The sequence below is a fragment of the Chiloscyllium plagiosum genome, unplaced genomic scaffold (genome assembly GCF_037043375.1).
Source record: "Chiloscyllium plagiosum isolate Xiang-an unplaced genomic scaffold, Cpla_swu_hap1 HiC_scaffold_43, whole genome shotgun sequence".
NCBI lineage: Eukaryota > Metazoa > Chordata > Chondrichthyes > Orectolobiformes > Hemiscylliidae > Chiloscyllium > Chiloscyllium plagiosum.
Window position 1 is genome coordinate 24466019 of NW_028270181.1, and position 18950 is coordinate 24484968.

An 18950-nucleotide genomic window follows, 5' to 3' on the forward strand; every position below is an offset into this window, starting at 1 on the left:
ATTTCTCAGCCCAACTTTAGGTATTATCCAAGTCTTAGCGAGTTTTGAGAAGATTTGTAGCTCAGGTTGAGGTTCTGGACGTAGGTTTGCTCGCTGAGCTAGAAGGTTCATTTTCAGACATTTCGTCACTATATTAGGTAACATCTTCAGTGAGCCTCCAGATGAAGCACTGCTGCTGATTTTTGCTTTCTATTTGTGTGTTTGGGTATTTTTGGGTTGGTGATGTCATTTCCTGTTCTTTGGCAGAGAAGTCTAGGACTAAGATATTTTCTTTTTAATCCATTCATGCGATGAGGGCATCAGTGGCTAGGCCAGCATTTATTGCCTATCCCTAATTGCCCAGAGGGCAGTTAAGAGTCAATCACATTGCTTTGGGTCTGGAGTCACATGTAGGCCAGAGAAGGTTAGGATGGCAGTTTCCTTCACTAAAGGACACTAGTGAACCAGATGGATTTTTCCTGACAATTGCCATGGATTCCAGATTTTTATTGAATTCAAATCCTATCATCTGCCATGGCAGTATTTGAACCCAAGTCCCCAGAACACTACCTGGGTCTCTGGATTAATACTCCAGTGTTAACACTACTAGAACTTTGCCTCTCCAACTGATCTCCAACAACTTCAAACATCTTTCCTTTGTCCTCGGTAGGACTCCAATTAAGGGAGAATTTTCACCCGATTCCCATTGACTAAGGTTTTGCTAGAGCTCCTTGGTTATACATCTGGTCAAATGTAGCCTTGATGTCAAAGATTGTCACTCTCACCTCACTTCCTGAAGTTTTGCTCTTTTGTCCATGTTCAGCCTAAGGAGATACAGATCACCAATTTGGGAGGAATCGAGAAAAGTGAAGAAACCAATACCAAGATTTCAAAAGTAGTGGATATCACAACTGTGAGAAAAGATTGAGTACAGGAGTTCAGAGGTCATGTTTTGGCTGTACAGGACATTGGTTAGGCCACTGTTGGAATATTACATGCAATTCTGGTCTCCTACCTATCTGAAAGATGTTGTGAAACTTGAAAGGGTTCAGAAAAGACTTACAAGGATGTTGCCAGGGTTGGAGGGTTTGAGCTATAGGGAGAGGTTGAATAGGCCAGGGCTGTTTTCCCTGGAACATCGGAGGCTGAGGGGTGACCTTACAGAAATTTATAAAATCATGAATGGCATGGATAGGATAAATAGACAAAATGTTCAGAACTAGAGGGATAGGTTTAGGGTGAGAGGGGAAAGATATACAAGAGATCTAAGGGGCAACGTTTTCACGCAGAGGGTGGTACGTGTATGGAATGAGCTGCCAGAGGAAGTAGTGGAGGCTGATACAATTGCAGCATTTAAAAGGCATCTGGATGGGTATCTGAATAAGAAGGGTTTGGAGGGATACGAGCCAGTTTCTAGGAAGGTTGGGATATCTGGTCAGCATGGACAAGTTGGACCGAAGGTCTGTTTCCATGCTGTACATCTCTATGATTCTATGTCAAGTGGTAATTAAGTTTTAAAAAGCTTCTCTTGATTACAAAGAAATTATAGCACAGAAAACAGGCAATTTGGCCAAGTAGTCGTTCTGATACTAATGCTCCATGTTACTGCAGGGTGCAGATGATATATTTGGAACAACAATTGAAGTTGGTTTTAAGGAATTATGAATATGTTGGTACAGAACCAATAAAATAAGAAAGGTTGTAATGGAGAACAATCAAAGATTGGATGTAATAGAGGGAACACCTATCACTTGACAAGATAGTATATTTTGTGCCAGCTCTTGCATAACTAGTGACTTTGAAAATAATTCATTGCTGATGGAACCTTTTAGATGGTTCCATATGTCAGTTTCTTTCATTGCTCTGTGCTTTTTCTCTAATGTCAACCTTCTTCTATCTGACAACCACCAAACACCCTTTCACTTCTTCCATCTTAATAGCATTGTGGATCTACCTACAGTAAATGGATTGTACCAATTCAAAAAGGCAACTTCCCACCACTTTCTCAAGAGCAACTAGGGACAGGCAATAATGCTGGCTCAGTCAGTAAGGCCAACATCTCACGAATAAACAAACTAAACTTCTTGGTCTTTCTCTCACCCTGTTCCTTGAAAAAGGAACAGTCTTGTAAATTAAAAGACAAAATTAACACAACCTAAATGACTAAAAAGAACATCCACAGACCCACTTTTAAACTAAATGTCAAAGAAATGAGGGGCATAGATAGAGTAGATATCCAGAGACTTTTCACCAGGGCAGATATGGCTGCCACGAGGGGTCATAATTTTAAGGTGATTGGAGGAAGGTATGGGGAGATGTCAGAGGTAGGTTCTTTACACACAGGGTGCTTGGAATGCACTGCCAGTCATGGTAGTAGAGTCAGAGACATTAGGGACATTGAAGCCACTGCTGGACAAGCACATGGACAGCAGTAAATTAAGGGGTATGCAGGTTAGGTTGATCTTAGATTAAGATAAATGCTCAGCACAACATTATGGTCTGAAAGGCCTGTGCTGTACTGTTCTATGTTATATGACTGGAAGTTGATGACTTTGAGTAAGGACAATCTTTGATAGGAATAACATTCACCACAAGCATCAGGCACAAGTTGAATGAACTCATTCACCACAGAGGAAAGGTCAAAGTCGAAATCTCTTGACACAAATTGAATCAAAATAGCTTGTTATTATCATTACGTGACTCAAGTATGAGGTCTACTGAGGATCATGATTTTCTGCTGTGAGTCTTCGTGTGACTGAACAGCTGATTCTCAACCCACAGATCTTTGGGCACTTGGGGCAAAATGTCCCATGAGGCAGTGTGATCTGGAGTGTAAGAATCATTCCCTTTTCTTTCCTGCTGTGCTACTGCTCTGTCTCATCATAATGCATTTGGGAGACAGTGAGGTCTACAGATGCTGGAGATCAGAGTTGAGAGTGTGTTGCTGGAAAAGCACAGCAGGTCAGGCAGCATCCAAGGAGCAGGAAAATCGATGTTTCGGGCCGAAGCCCTTTATCAGCAATGAAGGGTTCCGGCCCAAAACATCGATTTTTCTGCTCATAATGCATTTGGACGCAATGCATTGATGGAACTTGATGGACATGTTCTGACTATTTTGAACAATTGGTGGAACACAGCTTCACCCAGTATTTAATGTCAATGCTGCCGTGCTTCTAGGAGAGCTTTAGAATGACTTTGTAATATTTTATTTGTTCTCACTCATTGAGTTAGCCATTTAAGAGTTGAGGAAACAAGACCTGGAAAAGAGCTGGTTATTGACAATTCAGACACAGTTCATCCAGCTTGATTTTGCAATTTAACTGAATGACTTTTATCTCAGCAAAGATCAATGGGCTCTGGTCTCAGTATTAAATGCCACCTAGTTGGAAATCTCTTTACTCTCAGTTACCTCCATGCAAGAACCAAACTAACCACTATAGATACATAAAGTTTACAGTTTGCAAATGGCTGCATATTGTTACACAGGGTAAACTCTCCTGCTTAATTTAAAAACCAGCAACACAGAAAAGATTTATCCCATGCAGTAATCTGTGAAAATTTGATAGGCCAAGTAAAAATTAACAACTTTATTTCTTAATGTATAAGAGAATAATTAACAACTTTTATAATTCCTTCCTCTAACCTATCTTTTACATTCCCTTCTGTAATACTAGTCCAATAAAACTCCCAATTAAGATTTACAAAACAACACTTCTTCTCTCAAAAGCAGGCAGCTGTCAGTTTTCTCTGAATTCCTGTCTTCTTTTCTTCTTCTTGGGGATTCTGCTTCACAGGTTACTGATCGATAAAGGTACCTTTCAAGAGAGCTATTTTTCGGGCAGTCTTTTTACATGCTGGTGGCTTGGCAGTTCTCATCTCAGCTGTTCAATTTTCCCAGGTATAATACCCATGTGTCATTGGCTTTTAAGATTGTCAATATACTAAATTCAACTGGTTTGGAGTTTGGTATTTTTCGGGATACTCGAATCTATTTTGTCGTTTCCAGGCAACCATCTAATCAAGTTGTTCCACATTATATATTTTTTCGGAACACTTGGTTCTGTCAGATAGTTCTTTTGCTTTTAATGCTCTTAAAAGGTACAGTACACCTACATCTTCATAACAATATCAATATCCAGATTTGTAAGCTACTGTCTTTATCTTTAACTCTGCTCACAAGAGAACTGGCCTGATCTTGAACTTTGCCAAAAGAAATCTCACAGACCTGGTCAGCTAAATATTCTGCCTTCTATACATGTTGAAAGACAGACTCTGGAACAAATTAAGCACTTTTCATACCTTGAGAACCTCCTCTCTCAATAAGATTCAACAGATCAGCTGCCTAGCTCAGTCTTCTACAAACTACAACAGTGAATCTGAAAACAACGATCTCTATGTTAACAAAAGACCTAGTGTTGACAGCAGTTATTGTCACTACACTCCCGTACTACCTTGAGACATAGATTGTGTCAGTTAAACATAAAAGCACCAGAGAAAATTCCACCAGCAATATCTCTATTGTAATTGCAGATTTATTGTAGGATCATTGAAAAACCACTAATATCCCTCTTAAAGCCAGTTCATCAAGCATTCAGGCAAAGCTCCTTCAAAATTAACTACAATAAATACAGCCATGGGGTTATTGTATCTCTGGAATTGTAGACGTTGATCATTTAAATTGAACATCAGCATAATGGGCCTCAGATTTTGCACTATGGAATCTCATCTATGTACCAATTGAAAGTACAAGAGTCAACTTTTCAAGCATTAGCTCAGCTTGAATGATTTGATTGCAAACACAATGCATTTTCCAAATAATACTATCTGCCCCCAGGTAGGTTGCCAACAAGGTAGAAATAAAAGCAAAATCATGATTAATTCTTAGTTGGTTTGACATAGGAACACAAAGAGCTTTGGCATTTATTCAATGGCAGTAACACCATTGGATCATCAGATCACTGGTAACCTATAAAATTCTAACAGGACTAGACAGAGTAATGCAGAAAGGTTGTACCCAATGACCAGGGAGTCCAAAACCAGGAGTAACAGGATAAGGGTATAGTGCAAGCCATTTAGATCAGATCTTGACCCAGACAGTGGTGAGCCTGTGGAATTCTCTGCCCCAGAAAGTGGCCAAAGCCAAACATTCTCCTACAAGGGGATCAAACTTTTCCATATCTCCACCGTCAAGTTACAAAGAATCTTCTAAGTTTCAATAAGATCGCTTCTCATTCTTATGTGAATTAAGAAAATGTTAATGGGACAAGTAATGAAACAAAAGATTGTAAAACAGTCCACACCATTCCAATGAGCTGCAGGAAAATCTCCTGCTTTTGCCATCACTTTAGATGCATTGGTAGGATTTACAATTAAAAATGAATGTCTTTAGCCACATTATGACATGCTTATAGTGCCATCAAGTCCTAAGGTGAGAGATCCTTTCGGGGAAGGTGGTAGTGTTGTTATAATATCACTAGATTAGTATCCAGAGTCCCAGACTAATGCTCCATGGACACTGAGACAGGTGCAGAAATTTGAATTCAGTTCAATTCAATAATAACGCACAGTTGAAAAGGGGGCATTTGTAGTGCAATGGTAGTGTGCCTACCAGTTGATCAGGAGATTCAAATCCCACCTCCTTCAGCACCTATGAAAAGGCTGCTTTGAAAATATCTAAAAATCCAAAACTAAGAAGCTAATCTAATAGTCACTTTACCCACTACTGATTGTCATAAATAACCACCTGGTTCACTAATATCTTGTAGGGAAAGAGACCTGACATCTTTATCTGACATAGTTGTGGGTATGTTCGTTGATCTGGGAAGATTTGCAGACGTTTCATCCCCTGTCTAGGTGACATCTTCAGTGCTTTGGAGCCTACTGTGAAGCGCTGCAGTACTGTGTCTTCTGGAATTTATTTGATTCCATTCCTGCTGCTTCCGGTTGCCAATTCCAGTTGTCCGTAGCAGTGGCCGGTATATTGGGTCTAGGCCTATGTGCTACTATGAACAACCGGAACTGGCAACCTGAAGCAGCAGGAATGGAACCAAATAAATTCCAGAAGATAAAGTACAGCAGCACTTCACAGGAGGCTCCAATGCACTGAAGTTATCACTTAGACAGGGGACGAAACATCTGCACATCAACTTCCCAGCTCAGCGAATATATCGAAACTTCGACAACCAACACCCGAGCTACAAATCTTTACACAAACCTTGAATCCTTACCTGGTCTGGCCTAAACATGATTCCAGACACGCAGTAGTGTGGTTGACACTTACCTACCATCTGAAATGGCCGAGCAAGCTACTCAGTTCAGAACAATTAGGGATGGATAATAAATGTTGGCCTAGTCAGTGATGCCCACATCCTATGAATGAATAAAACAAAAACGTGGCCAATAGCACCGCACTACATGACTTCCTTTGCTGTATTGTACAATACTGGGAAACATCACTAAGCAGTTCACATTCAGTGAAGGTTCTGATTAGCATTCTGGAATATGGGTGACTTTTCATTCTGGCACTGGATTTGTAACCATGAAAAGGCTTGTTCAAAGCCCACCACAACAAATTGTTTTACTGAATGTTAAGAAACTTCATTAGTTATGAGGCAGCACTGGGAAAATCACAAAGCCACTATTTGTCAACAGACATTCAGCCTGCAGAAAATCCTTTAGCCCCTGTCTGACTGTCTAGCCTACATGAGATTCCAGTCATTTTCTGTGTACGGACTCTTAATGGGGAGGGACGTTGGTTGAGGGGAGAAAATTGATTGGGATACCAGGCAAGCTTCGAACTGTGCTTTCCCCAAGCGACTTGCAGTCTAACAAATTGCCAGTCAGGATTCCTGATGAAGGGCTTTTGCCCGAAACGTCAAATTTCGCTCAATAATGCCCAAGGAATTGTCTGTGAATCACAACATCCTGTGCTCAAGGCTTGCTTCAGAGCCCAAATACAAAAACTGAGGATGGTACTCCACTGCAGTACACAGTGACCATTTTATTGTCAGAGGTGCTGTCTTTTGGGTAAGATAGGAAACTGAGGTCCCATCTACCTGCTCTGATAGATATAATGAATACTATGGCACCATTTGAAAATTGAGCAGAAAACTTATGCCCAGTGTCCTGAGCCAATATGAATCCTTCAGCCAACATCGCAAATAAATTATCTGATCATAATCACATTGTTATTTGTATGATCTGACTGCAGAGCTTCTAACATTACGCAATGACTACTTTCCAAAAGTATTTACGTGGCTGTGAAGAATTTTGCAATAGCTTACAATTGTGAAAAACACTATGTAAATGCAAATTTGCCCTTAGTTAATCCTTTGGATCATAAACAGTTACTTACTTTTCAAATCACACTCCTCTGGCTACTTCTGTTCACTGTAAAACTTTTCAGCTTCGCCCACAAACATTTAACCAGGAAACCAAGGGTGATGATGCAGTGGCAATGCCAGAGACATCATAATCCAGCGACCAGGTTCTGAGAATATGGGTTCAAATCTCATCACATCACTGGATTTTGATTTTAAAATCAATTAATATATCTGGGAAGCTAGTCTCAATCATGATGACTGTGAATTTATCATTGATTATTGTAAAAATGCATTTGGTTCACTAATGTCCTTTAGGGAAGAAAGTCCGGCATCCTTACCTGGCCTGCATGTGATTTCTGACCCACAAAATATACTTGACATTTATCTGCCTCTCAAATGGTCTTACAAACCATTAGAGATGCTAGACCTGCCAGTATGTCCACATCCCATGAATGACAAAAGAAACATAGAAAATGGGAGCAGGAGTAGACCATTCAGCCATTCGAACCTTCTCCACAATTCAATATGATCACGGCTGATCAGCCAACTCAGTATCCTGTTCCCACTTTCTCTGCATACCTGTTGATCCCTTTAGCCCAAAGAACTATATCTTACTCCCTCTAAAAACACTCAATGTTTTGGCCTCAACCACTTTCTGTGGCAGAGAATTCCACAGACTCATCACTCTCTGAGTGAAGCAAGTTCTTCTCATCTCATTCCTAAAATGACTTAGCCTGTATCCTTAAACAGTGACCCATGGTTCTGAACTCTGTGTTTACTAGAAGGTTTGTCACTTATTTAAATACTGAGCTATGGATAATGAACATACCACGTGCAACCTTCACTTTGTGATTAACTAACAAAGGCAATTCAGCAGGGTCAGTCTCCAAAGAAGGTTATTCAGCTGTATTAAGGAGTGCAATTTAGCTAGTTTGAAAAGGTTGTGGTGTACACTTCAGGGGTTGCCAAAGCAGACTGGTATATGGGCCATTTTGATTGTCAGGAATAATTGCTAACCACACTGGCCAAATCAAGGGGAGATACACAGCTCCTCGATCAATCTTCAAGCTGTGTGGAGAGCAGGTATTAGTGGAGGTGTGACAATTTCCCTCAGTGGCCCTAGACTAAGGAAAAAGGCAAAAAACAAAACATCCAATACAGATTCCTCCTCATACGCAGTTATTCATTCTGAAATTTGAGAAAGAACAGCATCATACAACTGTCACAGTTAAATTACATGAGAACACACACTGGGCAATGGAGATATGTATACGGTTATTTAAGGAAGGTAATTTAAGCTGGATTTCAAAGGATATATTCCAGCCAAATAAAGCCCTACATCTGGGATGTCCAATGTTTTCACATGGGGGCACAGGTCTGGCTCAGTTTCACCCACATAGCCAATCACAGTCTCCAAATCAAACCTACCATTCATGTTCAGTTTCAAACTTACCAAGATTCTGATGCCTTTTGTTACTAAGTCGCAAGGGGCAGTAAGCTCAGATACATTCATACCGGCCAAGATTCTGTACATCCAGGGGTGCCTGCACATCCACCTGCTGAAGTTAAGTGAAAAGGCCAAAGGATACTGGAAAACAATACAACGGTTAATACAAGTCAGCAAAACACAAAAGAACAGCATTTGCAAATGCCAGAAAACATGTTTATTTGAGAAAGTAATGCTAAATTGAAATAGAAATTTTGATATCACTGGCTAGCAGCTCCGGAAACACCTTTTCGCTGACATTTGACCCTTTATTGTAAATATGGTCAGCTCTCAATGTAAACTTGCTTGACATTCTCGAAAACACTTAAACCAAAGGACAGTTGAGGAAGTAAAGACAGCAGGTTGCTAACACCAGACTAGCATCAGAAGTGGATTCAGTTCGCCCAACCAACCTGGGTGATGTTTGACCCACTGCACGATTCGTGCAGATGGCAAGATGGGGGAAGTAATGGGAATTCCATAGGCCACCCTTGTGATTTAAGTCCTGGTTTCAAAGATTGCTGACCACCCAGGACTGCCCAAGAGACTGCACAAATTAAAACTGATCCTTGGCAGTGCTAGAGAGGAAAAGAATCATTGGTGCTTCCACAAAAATAGTTGTTTCTAAACTATTTTATTCCTTAGTTATAAATACATTGGAGATAGCAGTGCGGTAGGAAAGGGGAATGGCTGGGTTAACTAGAGCTGGGAGGTGTTTTATAAACATGTCCAGGAAGAAGTCAAATAGGTGTTGGCAGTCCATATTAGAACAACGGTGAAGAGAATAAAAGTTCCCCAAAGCTTTATTGTCCAGCTTTTATCATTAATATGGAACAGGTGAGAAAATGACCAGTGGTCTTAATCCACCTACGTTAGCATTACTCAATGAGCACTTAGTCTTCCCAACTTCCTTCACCCCACCACTGCCTCAATCAGGGAACTAATGTCAGTTAACAACTGTATGAAAACTGCACAAAATTTATTTAAGAGATGCTGCACAAATCGCCAATCACACACACACGGACACACAAATACAAACACGCATGGGCATACACAGGGACATACATGTACGTAATCACGTACAGATCATAAACAATAACACACACACAGCTTCACAATTACACACTTGTAATCAACACACAATCATGAGGGTGATTGTGGATGCCTGTTGACTGTGTGTGACTGTGTGACATTGTATGAGAAGGCATGTGCATGTATGTATGTATGTGTGACATTTATGTGTTCATGTGCATGTGTGCATGTACCTGGGTGCGTGCAGCACCTCTAAATAAACTTGAGCAGCCTTCATCCAGCTCCCAAACGAGTCATTCTCTGAAATTGAGGATTGCAGGAAGTTGGGAGAGTGAGGACTCAGTAAGTGACAATCAATGCTTTAAATTTTCACATCCTCCTGCAATGAAGCTTCATAATGTCTGGATTTGCACTTTCACATAGAGTCCTTGCTATAAACCAGGGCACATTCTACTGTATGATGCACAAGCAACATGTAATCACCTGTTCATGCAGAAAGTAGTTAAAAGCGATCAGATAGAAATAACGCTCTGTGCTCTGCAATATTCTTTGGAGAAAATATTCTTTGGTGCTGTTGCCCTAAATGAAGCAGGAAATAAAAATACAGAGTGAGAAGTCATAAACATTTTCCTTTGGAGAAAAAAACAGCCCAAGAGTTCAGACATGGGGAGGAAAAGTGAGGTAAGTCAAAGAATGCCAGTTAGGTGGGACCAACCTTGAACTTTAAAAGCCTGTAAACTAGTAGGATTAACTGATGCCAACTTTTCACAGAACCAAGATTTCAAAAAGAATGAGTGGGTTGGGAAGAAAGGGGGAGATTGAGTAGGTGGCAGTGGGAATGAATGGGAGAGTGGAACAGCGGGTGGGAGAGATGAAGAACTAGCGGGAGACAGGGAAAACGGGTAGGAGAGAGGGAGAATGGGCGGAAGAAGAAGAAGGAGGAGAGAGGATGAGTGAGTAAGAGAGAGCAAGTAAGAGAGCAAATGAGAGAGGGGAAAGCAAGTGTGAGAAATGTAGCAAGTGGGGAAGGAGAAGCGAGTCAGAGAAAGATGGCATGTGAAAGAAGGATAGGGAGTGAGAGAGAGGTAGGATTGGGAGACAGGCAGGGAGTGAGGGAGAAGTGGCAACAGGATGGTCAAGAAGGGACATGATGAGCAGGTCAGTGAGTAACAAAGCTGGAGTGGGGAATGACAAGTGAGAAGGTCAGCAAGCAGAGAACGATGTCAATAACGGTCAAGGAGGCGTGTCAGGAAGGTGGCAAGTGAGACAGAGTCACTGATCATAGTGGGTTGACGAGTTCGAGGATCAGTGTGCGGCACAGGTGGCAAGGAAAAAGGTCAGAGAAGGACACCACAAGCAGGAGAATCATAAATTTGGCAAGGGTCAGGAATGAGGAAATGGCAAGTGATTATAAATTAGTATTGTTGACTTGGCAAACTGTGTACAATTACTAACATCTTTATTTTTTACAATCATTTTTGTGCATCACATTCATACCTTTTTGAAGAAAGAAATTGAAATTAATCAATAAATTATTCTGTAACATTCTACTTACTACTAGGTTAAAAATTTCCACATTCCTAATTGACCCTCACTAGTGAATGTCACTGGGCTAAGTGATATATTATGTAGATAAAAGAGTGTGTTCTATATATGAAAGAAATGAGTCCAACACATATCCATCACATACTGAAAATATTACATTTTATTACAGACATAAAGCTGGTCAGAGTATCAGCCTGGAATGTCTCAGAACTTTCCAACATACAAAGCCTTTTCACCCAAGAAAACTTCTATACTGATGAAATGGAAGCTATATTAATTTTAAAATTTTACATTATGGAGTGAAAATATAGTAATTTCTACTACATCATATTATATTCTTACCTTTAAGGGAGATGGTAGTATAGTGGTAATATCACTGGACCAGTAATCCAGTGGCCCAGTCTAATGCACTAGGGACACAGGTTCAAATTTAAATCTCAACAAGAAAATCTGGAATTGAAAGCTAGTCTCAGTAATACTGAGCATTGTTGTTTAAGAGCACATTTGGTTCATTAATACCCTTGAGGGAAGAGAATTTGCTGTCCTTACCTGGCTTGGGCACAAGGTCTGAGGCCGCATGAAAAACAAATGAACTAATGTTGCCAGCTGCCATCCTTAGCCAAGAATTTATAAAAACATTGTGGCTAGAGAGTGGTGGCTGTGTGGAATGCTCTGCCCCAGAGGGCAGTGGAGTAGCAGTCTCTGGATTCATTTAAGAAAGAGTTGGATAGAGCTCTCAAGGATAGTGGAATCAAGGGTTATGGAGATAAGGCAGGTGCAGGATACTGATTAAGGATGATCAGCAATGATCATATTGAATGGTGGTGCAGGCTCGAAGGGCAGAATGGCCTACTCCTGCACCTATTGTCTAGACATGTAGCTGGGAGTAACAGATTGGAGGCCCTCTCACTGGAAGACTATGGATCTCCATTCTCCCCTTCAGCAGGGGCAGGTTTCCTATCAGCTCAGTGAACTGATCCTCAAAGGGGGATAAGGAGCCTTATGGCAGGCATCTGACTTCCCCCACCTCTCTCTGCACACAGTCACACCGGCCATGCACATTCTTCAAAAGAAGAATGTAGTTTGAGAATGTAGTGAAAGTTTCTGATTATAACGTCATTCAGTATGGTCAAAGAGCTCCAGCTGAAAAATAATAAAGCATCATATGATGCAAAATACCTGTGAAGGGTTCACCCCAAGCCATTTTTATGGTTGTGTCCTTAACCCATGCCAGCCTTCATGAAAAATGATCACGGGTGCATTCTTCTAGTTACGAGCTGCTGGGAGTTTTAGTTTCTGTTTACATTTTAAACGTGAATCCTGGCAGATGTGTGAGTGGGATCATAGAATCCCTAAAGTGTGGAAACAGGCCATTTGGCCCAACATGTTCACACCAACCCTCCAAAGAGTAACCCACCCAGACTATTCCCCCACATTTACCCCTGACTAATGCACCTAACCTACATCCCTGAATACTATGGGCAATTTAGCATGGCCAATTCACCTAACCTGCACATCTTCGGATTGTAGGAAGAAACCGGAACACCCGGAGGAAACCCATGCAGACAAAGGGAGAATATGCAAACTTCACACAGATAGTTGCCCGAGGCTGGAATAGAACATGGGTCCCTGGCGCTGTGAGGTCGCAATGCTAACCACTGAGCCACTGTGTCACACAAGTGCTGGCCAGTAGAGCCATACCAATAGCTGCAATGAAGCGATATTGATTATCCATGAGGCATCTGATGGAGATGCCTGACAACCCAGTCTTGTGTGTGGCAGACCCCTGCAATGGCAATCTTCCAATATTAACTCACACTGCTTGGAGCATGAAGCTTTGAGTAGACAATTTATAACTCCTGGTAGAGTGCAGATCATTCATCCTTTTATGGCACTGGAGCCAGATTTTCTTAATATAATCCCCCCACCAGGTGGGGCACTGACCTCAACTCTAGGGATAAGCACTTTCCTCCCCTACTGGATTAGCTTTTAACAGAACCTCTGGAGAGGCTTCACTGAATTATGACCCTGTTTGTTGCCTGGTCCCTGATAATTCCAGGGAGAGGTAGCGAGGTACAGAAGTTGAGTAATGCTCCACATTGAAGTGATTGAAGTGCTGTCTGGGTGCCTTTTCACTGTGTAAATATGTATACTAGAGAGTGGAGTTTAAAATTTAATGTTTTACCCATGTATGAATGAGTTAAGAAGCATGTTAGAGCACAGTGAGGTTATGCAATTTGACAGAAGAATACAGGAGTCGTGTATTATTTAAATGGAGAGATTGGGGTACTCTAGTGCATGGACCACAAATCTAGCATCCCAGTTCAGTGAGTAATATGGAAAGTAAATAGAATATCGCCATTTATTTAAAAACGAATGAAGTATAAAAGTAGGGAAGTTTGGCTAACACTATACAATGCACTAGTTAGGCCACAACTAAATGACAAGTGAATTGTTTTGGTCCTCTTATATAAGGAAGGATATACTGGCATTGGGGTTAGTCCATCAAAAGTTCACCAGGGTTGATCCGAGGCAGGGAGGAATTTTCTTAAGAGATGTTAGTAGGTTTGGTCTATACTCATTGGACTTTGGAAGAATGAAGGGTGATCTTGTTGAAACATTTAAGATTCTTGGGGCACTTCACAGGGTAGATGTTGAGAGTCTAGGACCAGAGGGTGTAATCTCAGGATAAGGTGTTGCACATTTAAGACTGAGATGAGGAAGATTTCCTTCTCTCAGTAATTAATCCTTACCACTGTGGGTTATCAAGGCTAGGTGATTAAGTATATTAAAAGCTGAGTTATACAGTTAATCAGTAAACAAATCAAGGGTTATAGAGAAAAGGCAGGAAAGCAGAGTTGAGGATTATCAGATTAGCCATGATCCCATTGAATGGCAGAGCTGACTCCATCAGCCAACTGGTGTATTTATGCTCCCACATCTTATAGTCTCCTTGGTACCCTGCAATTTCCATAGCTACCCATTTACCTCAACTTGGCAATTCTCCCCAATGCCCTCCAGCTTCTGTTTGTACTCATAGATGTCTTCTTTAATGTTATGCATTTCAGAGCAGAGAGCAATGGCTGTGTCCACCTAATTGAAGAAAAATACAAGCATGAAACATTGATTAGACCCTCATTTAGATTCTGTTTGTATTCATAGATGTCTTCTTTAATGTTATGCATTTAAGAGCAGAGAGCGATAGCTGTGCCCACCTAATTGAAGAAAAATACAAGTATGAAACATTGATTAGATCCTCGTTCACTGCACTGTGTTTTCCTGTTGATTACAACCTGGTAATACCAAAGACAGCAGGCCCTTATCTGAGCACAAACTGTGAATGTGAACAGCATGCTTTGGTCTCCTTGTTTAAGGAAAGATATTGTGATGATGCTGCTCCTTTAACAAGATTAGGTTGTCCTTGGCTTTTTTTCCAGGAGGTTGTAAAGACACAGACCCTGAAATGTCTGGGATTGAACTACTTGAGAAGGCTTTCAAGTTTTAAAAAAAACTTGTACAATGAAAGGGGAGTGGCCAGTTCTCCCAGCTTTCTTTGGTTTGGTTTTAGAAGTCTGGCTGTTCACCGAAAAGCAGTCAGTTCAGTTTAAGGCAGCTGGTCCAAGAAGCAGCTACATCGAAGAAGGAGTTCCATGCTGAGTCCCTCTGCCATCTCTCTCTCTCTTTCTGTCTCTCCTGTAAGACCTGTGTTTGACTTTACCTTATGTGGCAAAGGGTATTTATGGGGAATGTTGCAGGAATTTGGAACAGCATCATTAAGGTGGGATAATCTGTTGGGTTTTCAGATAGGTTAAGGTATTCGGCATTCTGTTCTCTTTTGTGTTTCATTTGGCAATCTTGGAAATAAATTATATTTTCTTTAAAACTAAGTGATTTGACCAGTTGCATCTCTCCTGAAATATCCACTCACTCCTCCTTAAAATAACCAGCAAAGTTAGGGTCTGGGTGCTTTCTTAAAATGTTTTGAGGGAGTCTGGTCCATAACAATATTATAAGCAATTCAACATTAGAAGAAATTCAGAGAAGGTTCACTCAACTCAATCCTGGAATGATAGAACTATTTGAGCAGGAAAGGTTAGACAAGTGAATCTGTAGCAAATGAGTTTCAAAGAATGAGAGGTGATCTTATTGAAACATAAAAGATCCTGAAGGTACTTGTCTGGGTGTGTGCTGAAAAGGTAGTTCTCCATGTGGGGGATGACTATAACTAGGCAGCACAGTTTAAAAATAAGGGGATTTCCTATTTAAGACAGAGATGAGGAGAATGTCTTTTTCTCTTAGAAGGTCATTAGCCTATGGAACTCTTTTCACAGAGGATGATGGAGGGAGAGTGTTTGAATATTTTTAAGGCAGAGATAGGTAGATTCTCGACTCACAGGAGAGTCGAAGGGTATCAGGGAAAGCAGAATTGTGGCTACAGTCACTAAATGTGATAGAAATCTTTTTTCCTGAAGCTCCAAATGAATGGTAGAAGATTATAGAAAAAAAAGAAATAAAACAATCTCACACTTCAGCTGAATAACAAATGATTTCAACTTCACTTTACCACTTGAAAAATAATCATTCAGTTCCTTTCTTGTGAATATTCTACCTCTTGTTTCGCTCCTCATTCATTGTCGCTTCACAATTACAAAACCTAAAAATCAATTCCAAGAAGACCAACATGCTTCATCTGATCCAAAATCTCATCTCAACTCAAACACTTCAAAACAAGGTTAGGGAAAGTATTGCCTTGTTGACTTTTGGGTTGAAGTCCAGTGTCACTTAGAACTTTAAACAGCGTACTTCAACCGGGTGTCTTCTTCAGAGACCTTCCCAAGACTGCATTGGACAGTTATGTAAAACCACAGCATTCTATGCTAGAGAGAAATCATTCTGACATTGTTGTGCTCTTATCACACACATTTATATTACACTTTCAACTCTCATTGAAAGAAACATAGTGATGTGATTCAAGAAAATCCACGCTCTGTCACTCTACTAAATGCCTCAGTGGGGGATGACACACAGACCATGGGAAATAATAAGTAACATTGACTTTCATCCACTGTAGGACACTTAAAACGGAGATGAGCAGAAACTTCTTCACTCAAAGAAGGAGGGTTTTTTTGGAAAGTGCTACCAAGACAGTTGTGAATTTATTTCATTTATTTGATCATAGAATGTGCTCCGTATTGATTAGATCAACAGTTATTGATCATTCCAAATTTCCCTTAAAAACGTGGTGGTGAGCCACCTTCTTCAGCCATTGCAGTGTGTCTGGACGATATCCATGATGATGTGAGAGAGGAAGTTTCAGAATTTGGACCAGCAACAACATATTTCCACTTTAGACTGGTGAGTGGCTTGGAGGAGAACTTGCAGGTGGTGGTGGTCCCACAAACCTGCTGCACTTAGCCTTCTAAATAGTAGCAGCCAAGGGTTTGAAGGTGATGTTGAAGAGGCCTTGGTAAATTTCTGCAGTGCATTCTGTAGATGGTACACACTGCTGGATGAATGTTGTAGGTAGTAGACTACACCTCCTCCCACCCTGCCCCCTGTAAAAACGCCATCCCATATTCCCAATTCCTTTGTCTCCGCCGCATCTGTTCCCAGGAGGACCAGTCCAACACTGTACAACCCAAATGACCTCCTTCTTCAAAGACCGCAATTTCCCCCCAGACGTGATCGACAATGCTCTCCACTGCATCTCCTCCACTTCCCGCTCCTCCGCCCTTGAGCCCCGCTCCTCCAATCGCCACCAGGACAGAACCCCACTCGTCCTCACATACCATCCCACCAACCTCCATATATATCGTATCATCCGTCGTCATTTCCGCCACCTCCAAACGAACCCCACCACCAGGGATATATTTCCCTCCCCTCCCCTATCAGCGTTCCGAAAAGACCACTCCCTCCGTGACTCCCTCGTCAGGTCCACACCCCCCACCAACCCAACCTCCACTCCCGGTACCTTTCCCTACAACCGCAATAAATGCAAAACTTGCGCCCACACCTCCCCCCTTACTTCCCTCCAAGGCCCCAAGGGATCCTTCCATATCCGCCACAAATTCACCTGCACCTCCACACACATCATTTACTGCATCTGCTGCACCCGATGTGGCCTCCTCTATATTGGGGAGACAGGCCGACTACTTGTGGAACGTTTCAGAGAACACCTCTAGGACACCCGGACCAACCAACCCAACCACCCAGTGGCTCAACACTTCAACTCCCCTTCCCACTCCACCAAGGACATGCAGGTCCTTGGACTCCTCCATCACCAGACCATGGCAATACGACGGCTGGAGGAAGAGTGCCTCATCTTCAACTTAGGAACCCTCCAACCACAAGGGATGAACTCAGATTTCTCCAGTTTCCTCATTTCCCCTCTCCCCACCTTGTCTCAGTCCCAACCCTCGAACTCAGCACCACCTTCCTAACCTGCAATCTTCTTCCTGACCTCTCCGCTCCCACCCACTCCGGCCTATCACCCTCACCTTTACCTCCTTCCACCTATCGCATTTCCAATGCCCCTCCCCCAAGTCCCTCCTCCCTACCTTTTATCTTAGCCTGCTTGGCACACCTTCCTCATTCCTGAAGAAGGGCTCATGCCCGAAACGTCGATTCTCCTGCTCCTTGGATGCTGCCTGACCTGCTGCGCTTTTCCAGCAACACATTTTCAGCTCTGATCTCCAGCATCTGCAGTCCTCACTTTCTCCCGTAGTGAATGTGGTGCCAACCAAGCTTGGGTGGGGCCAAGCTTCTTAAGTTGAATATAATCAAGCCAGAAGTCAATAGATTTTTCAATACTAAAGAATGTGGGGATTAGTGCTTCTCAACAATTTAAAAAAAGCAGATCTGAAGCCAAAGGAGGAAAGTTGAATATGGGCAATCAAAAAGAAGCGGACTTTATGCAACATAGAGAGAATTGAAGGAGAATATTCTGAAGTCTAGGATCTAATTGGTTGGTGGCAAAGTGTAGGAAAGGGAGAGACAAAAAAAAAGACACTGAATTCAACAGAATAAGTAAGGTTCATACAACAGAATGTTGTAGAACTGCAGGAATTCAGAAGGTCAAGATGGGACAAGTCCAAGAAGGAAATTAAATACATGGACAAGAATTTTTGATTTGGTCATTCAGCAACATGAATCAGATCTTGTACTCAAATTAATAGCCAACAAGTTATCAAATCATAAATTCGCAGAAAGTCCTGTCTGTGCCCTCAAATAGTAAAACCAACACTGACCTCTTCCACAATTTGTTGCCCCATCGGAAGGCTTTTGACAAAGTTCTGGATCATCTGCAATTGCTCCCTCTTTTTAGCACTGGTATTCTGGTTATCTCTGCAAAGGGCAAGAAAGATAAGTTAGAATAAATTCATCAAGTTCATCGCAATGCAATCAAATGTCAGGGAATGTTCCTGTTTTGCTCAAAGCCACCTTACTTTCAGGCATCAAGATATGAGCCAGAAAACAAAGCATAAAATAAGACTTGACCAAACTTCAAATATCATGTCGCAACCAGAGACGTCACCTGTATTGCATTTTGGTTAATTTCACATTTTTGGTTCCAAATTCTATTCAAC

General features: G+C 41.5%; 1 protein-coding gene across 7 annotated transcripts in view; it reads right to left on the reverse strand.

The window, feature by feature from the left end:
* Nucleotides 1–18950, reverse strand: part of LOC122541788 (paladin-like) — a 246748-nt gene that overhangs the window by 138050 nt on the left and 89748 nt on the right. For all 7 annotated transcript variants that reach the window (XM_043678764.2, XM_043678763.2, XM_087982494.1 and 4 more), the window contains 4 exons: nt 18612–18708; nt 14353–14457; nt 10303–10398; nt 8755–8889 (listed from right to left, as the gene is read on the reverse strand). In XM_043678764.2, coding sequence (XP_043534699.2) covers nt 8755–8889; nt 10303–10398; nt 14353–14457; nt 18612–18708 — 433 coding nt within the window. The remainder of the gene's footprint in view (nt 1–8754; nt 8890–10302; nt 10399–14352; nt 14458–18611; nt 18709–18950) is intronic.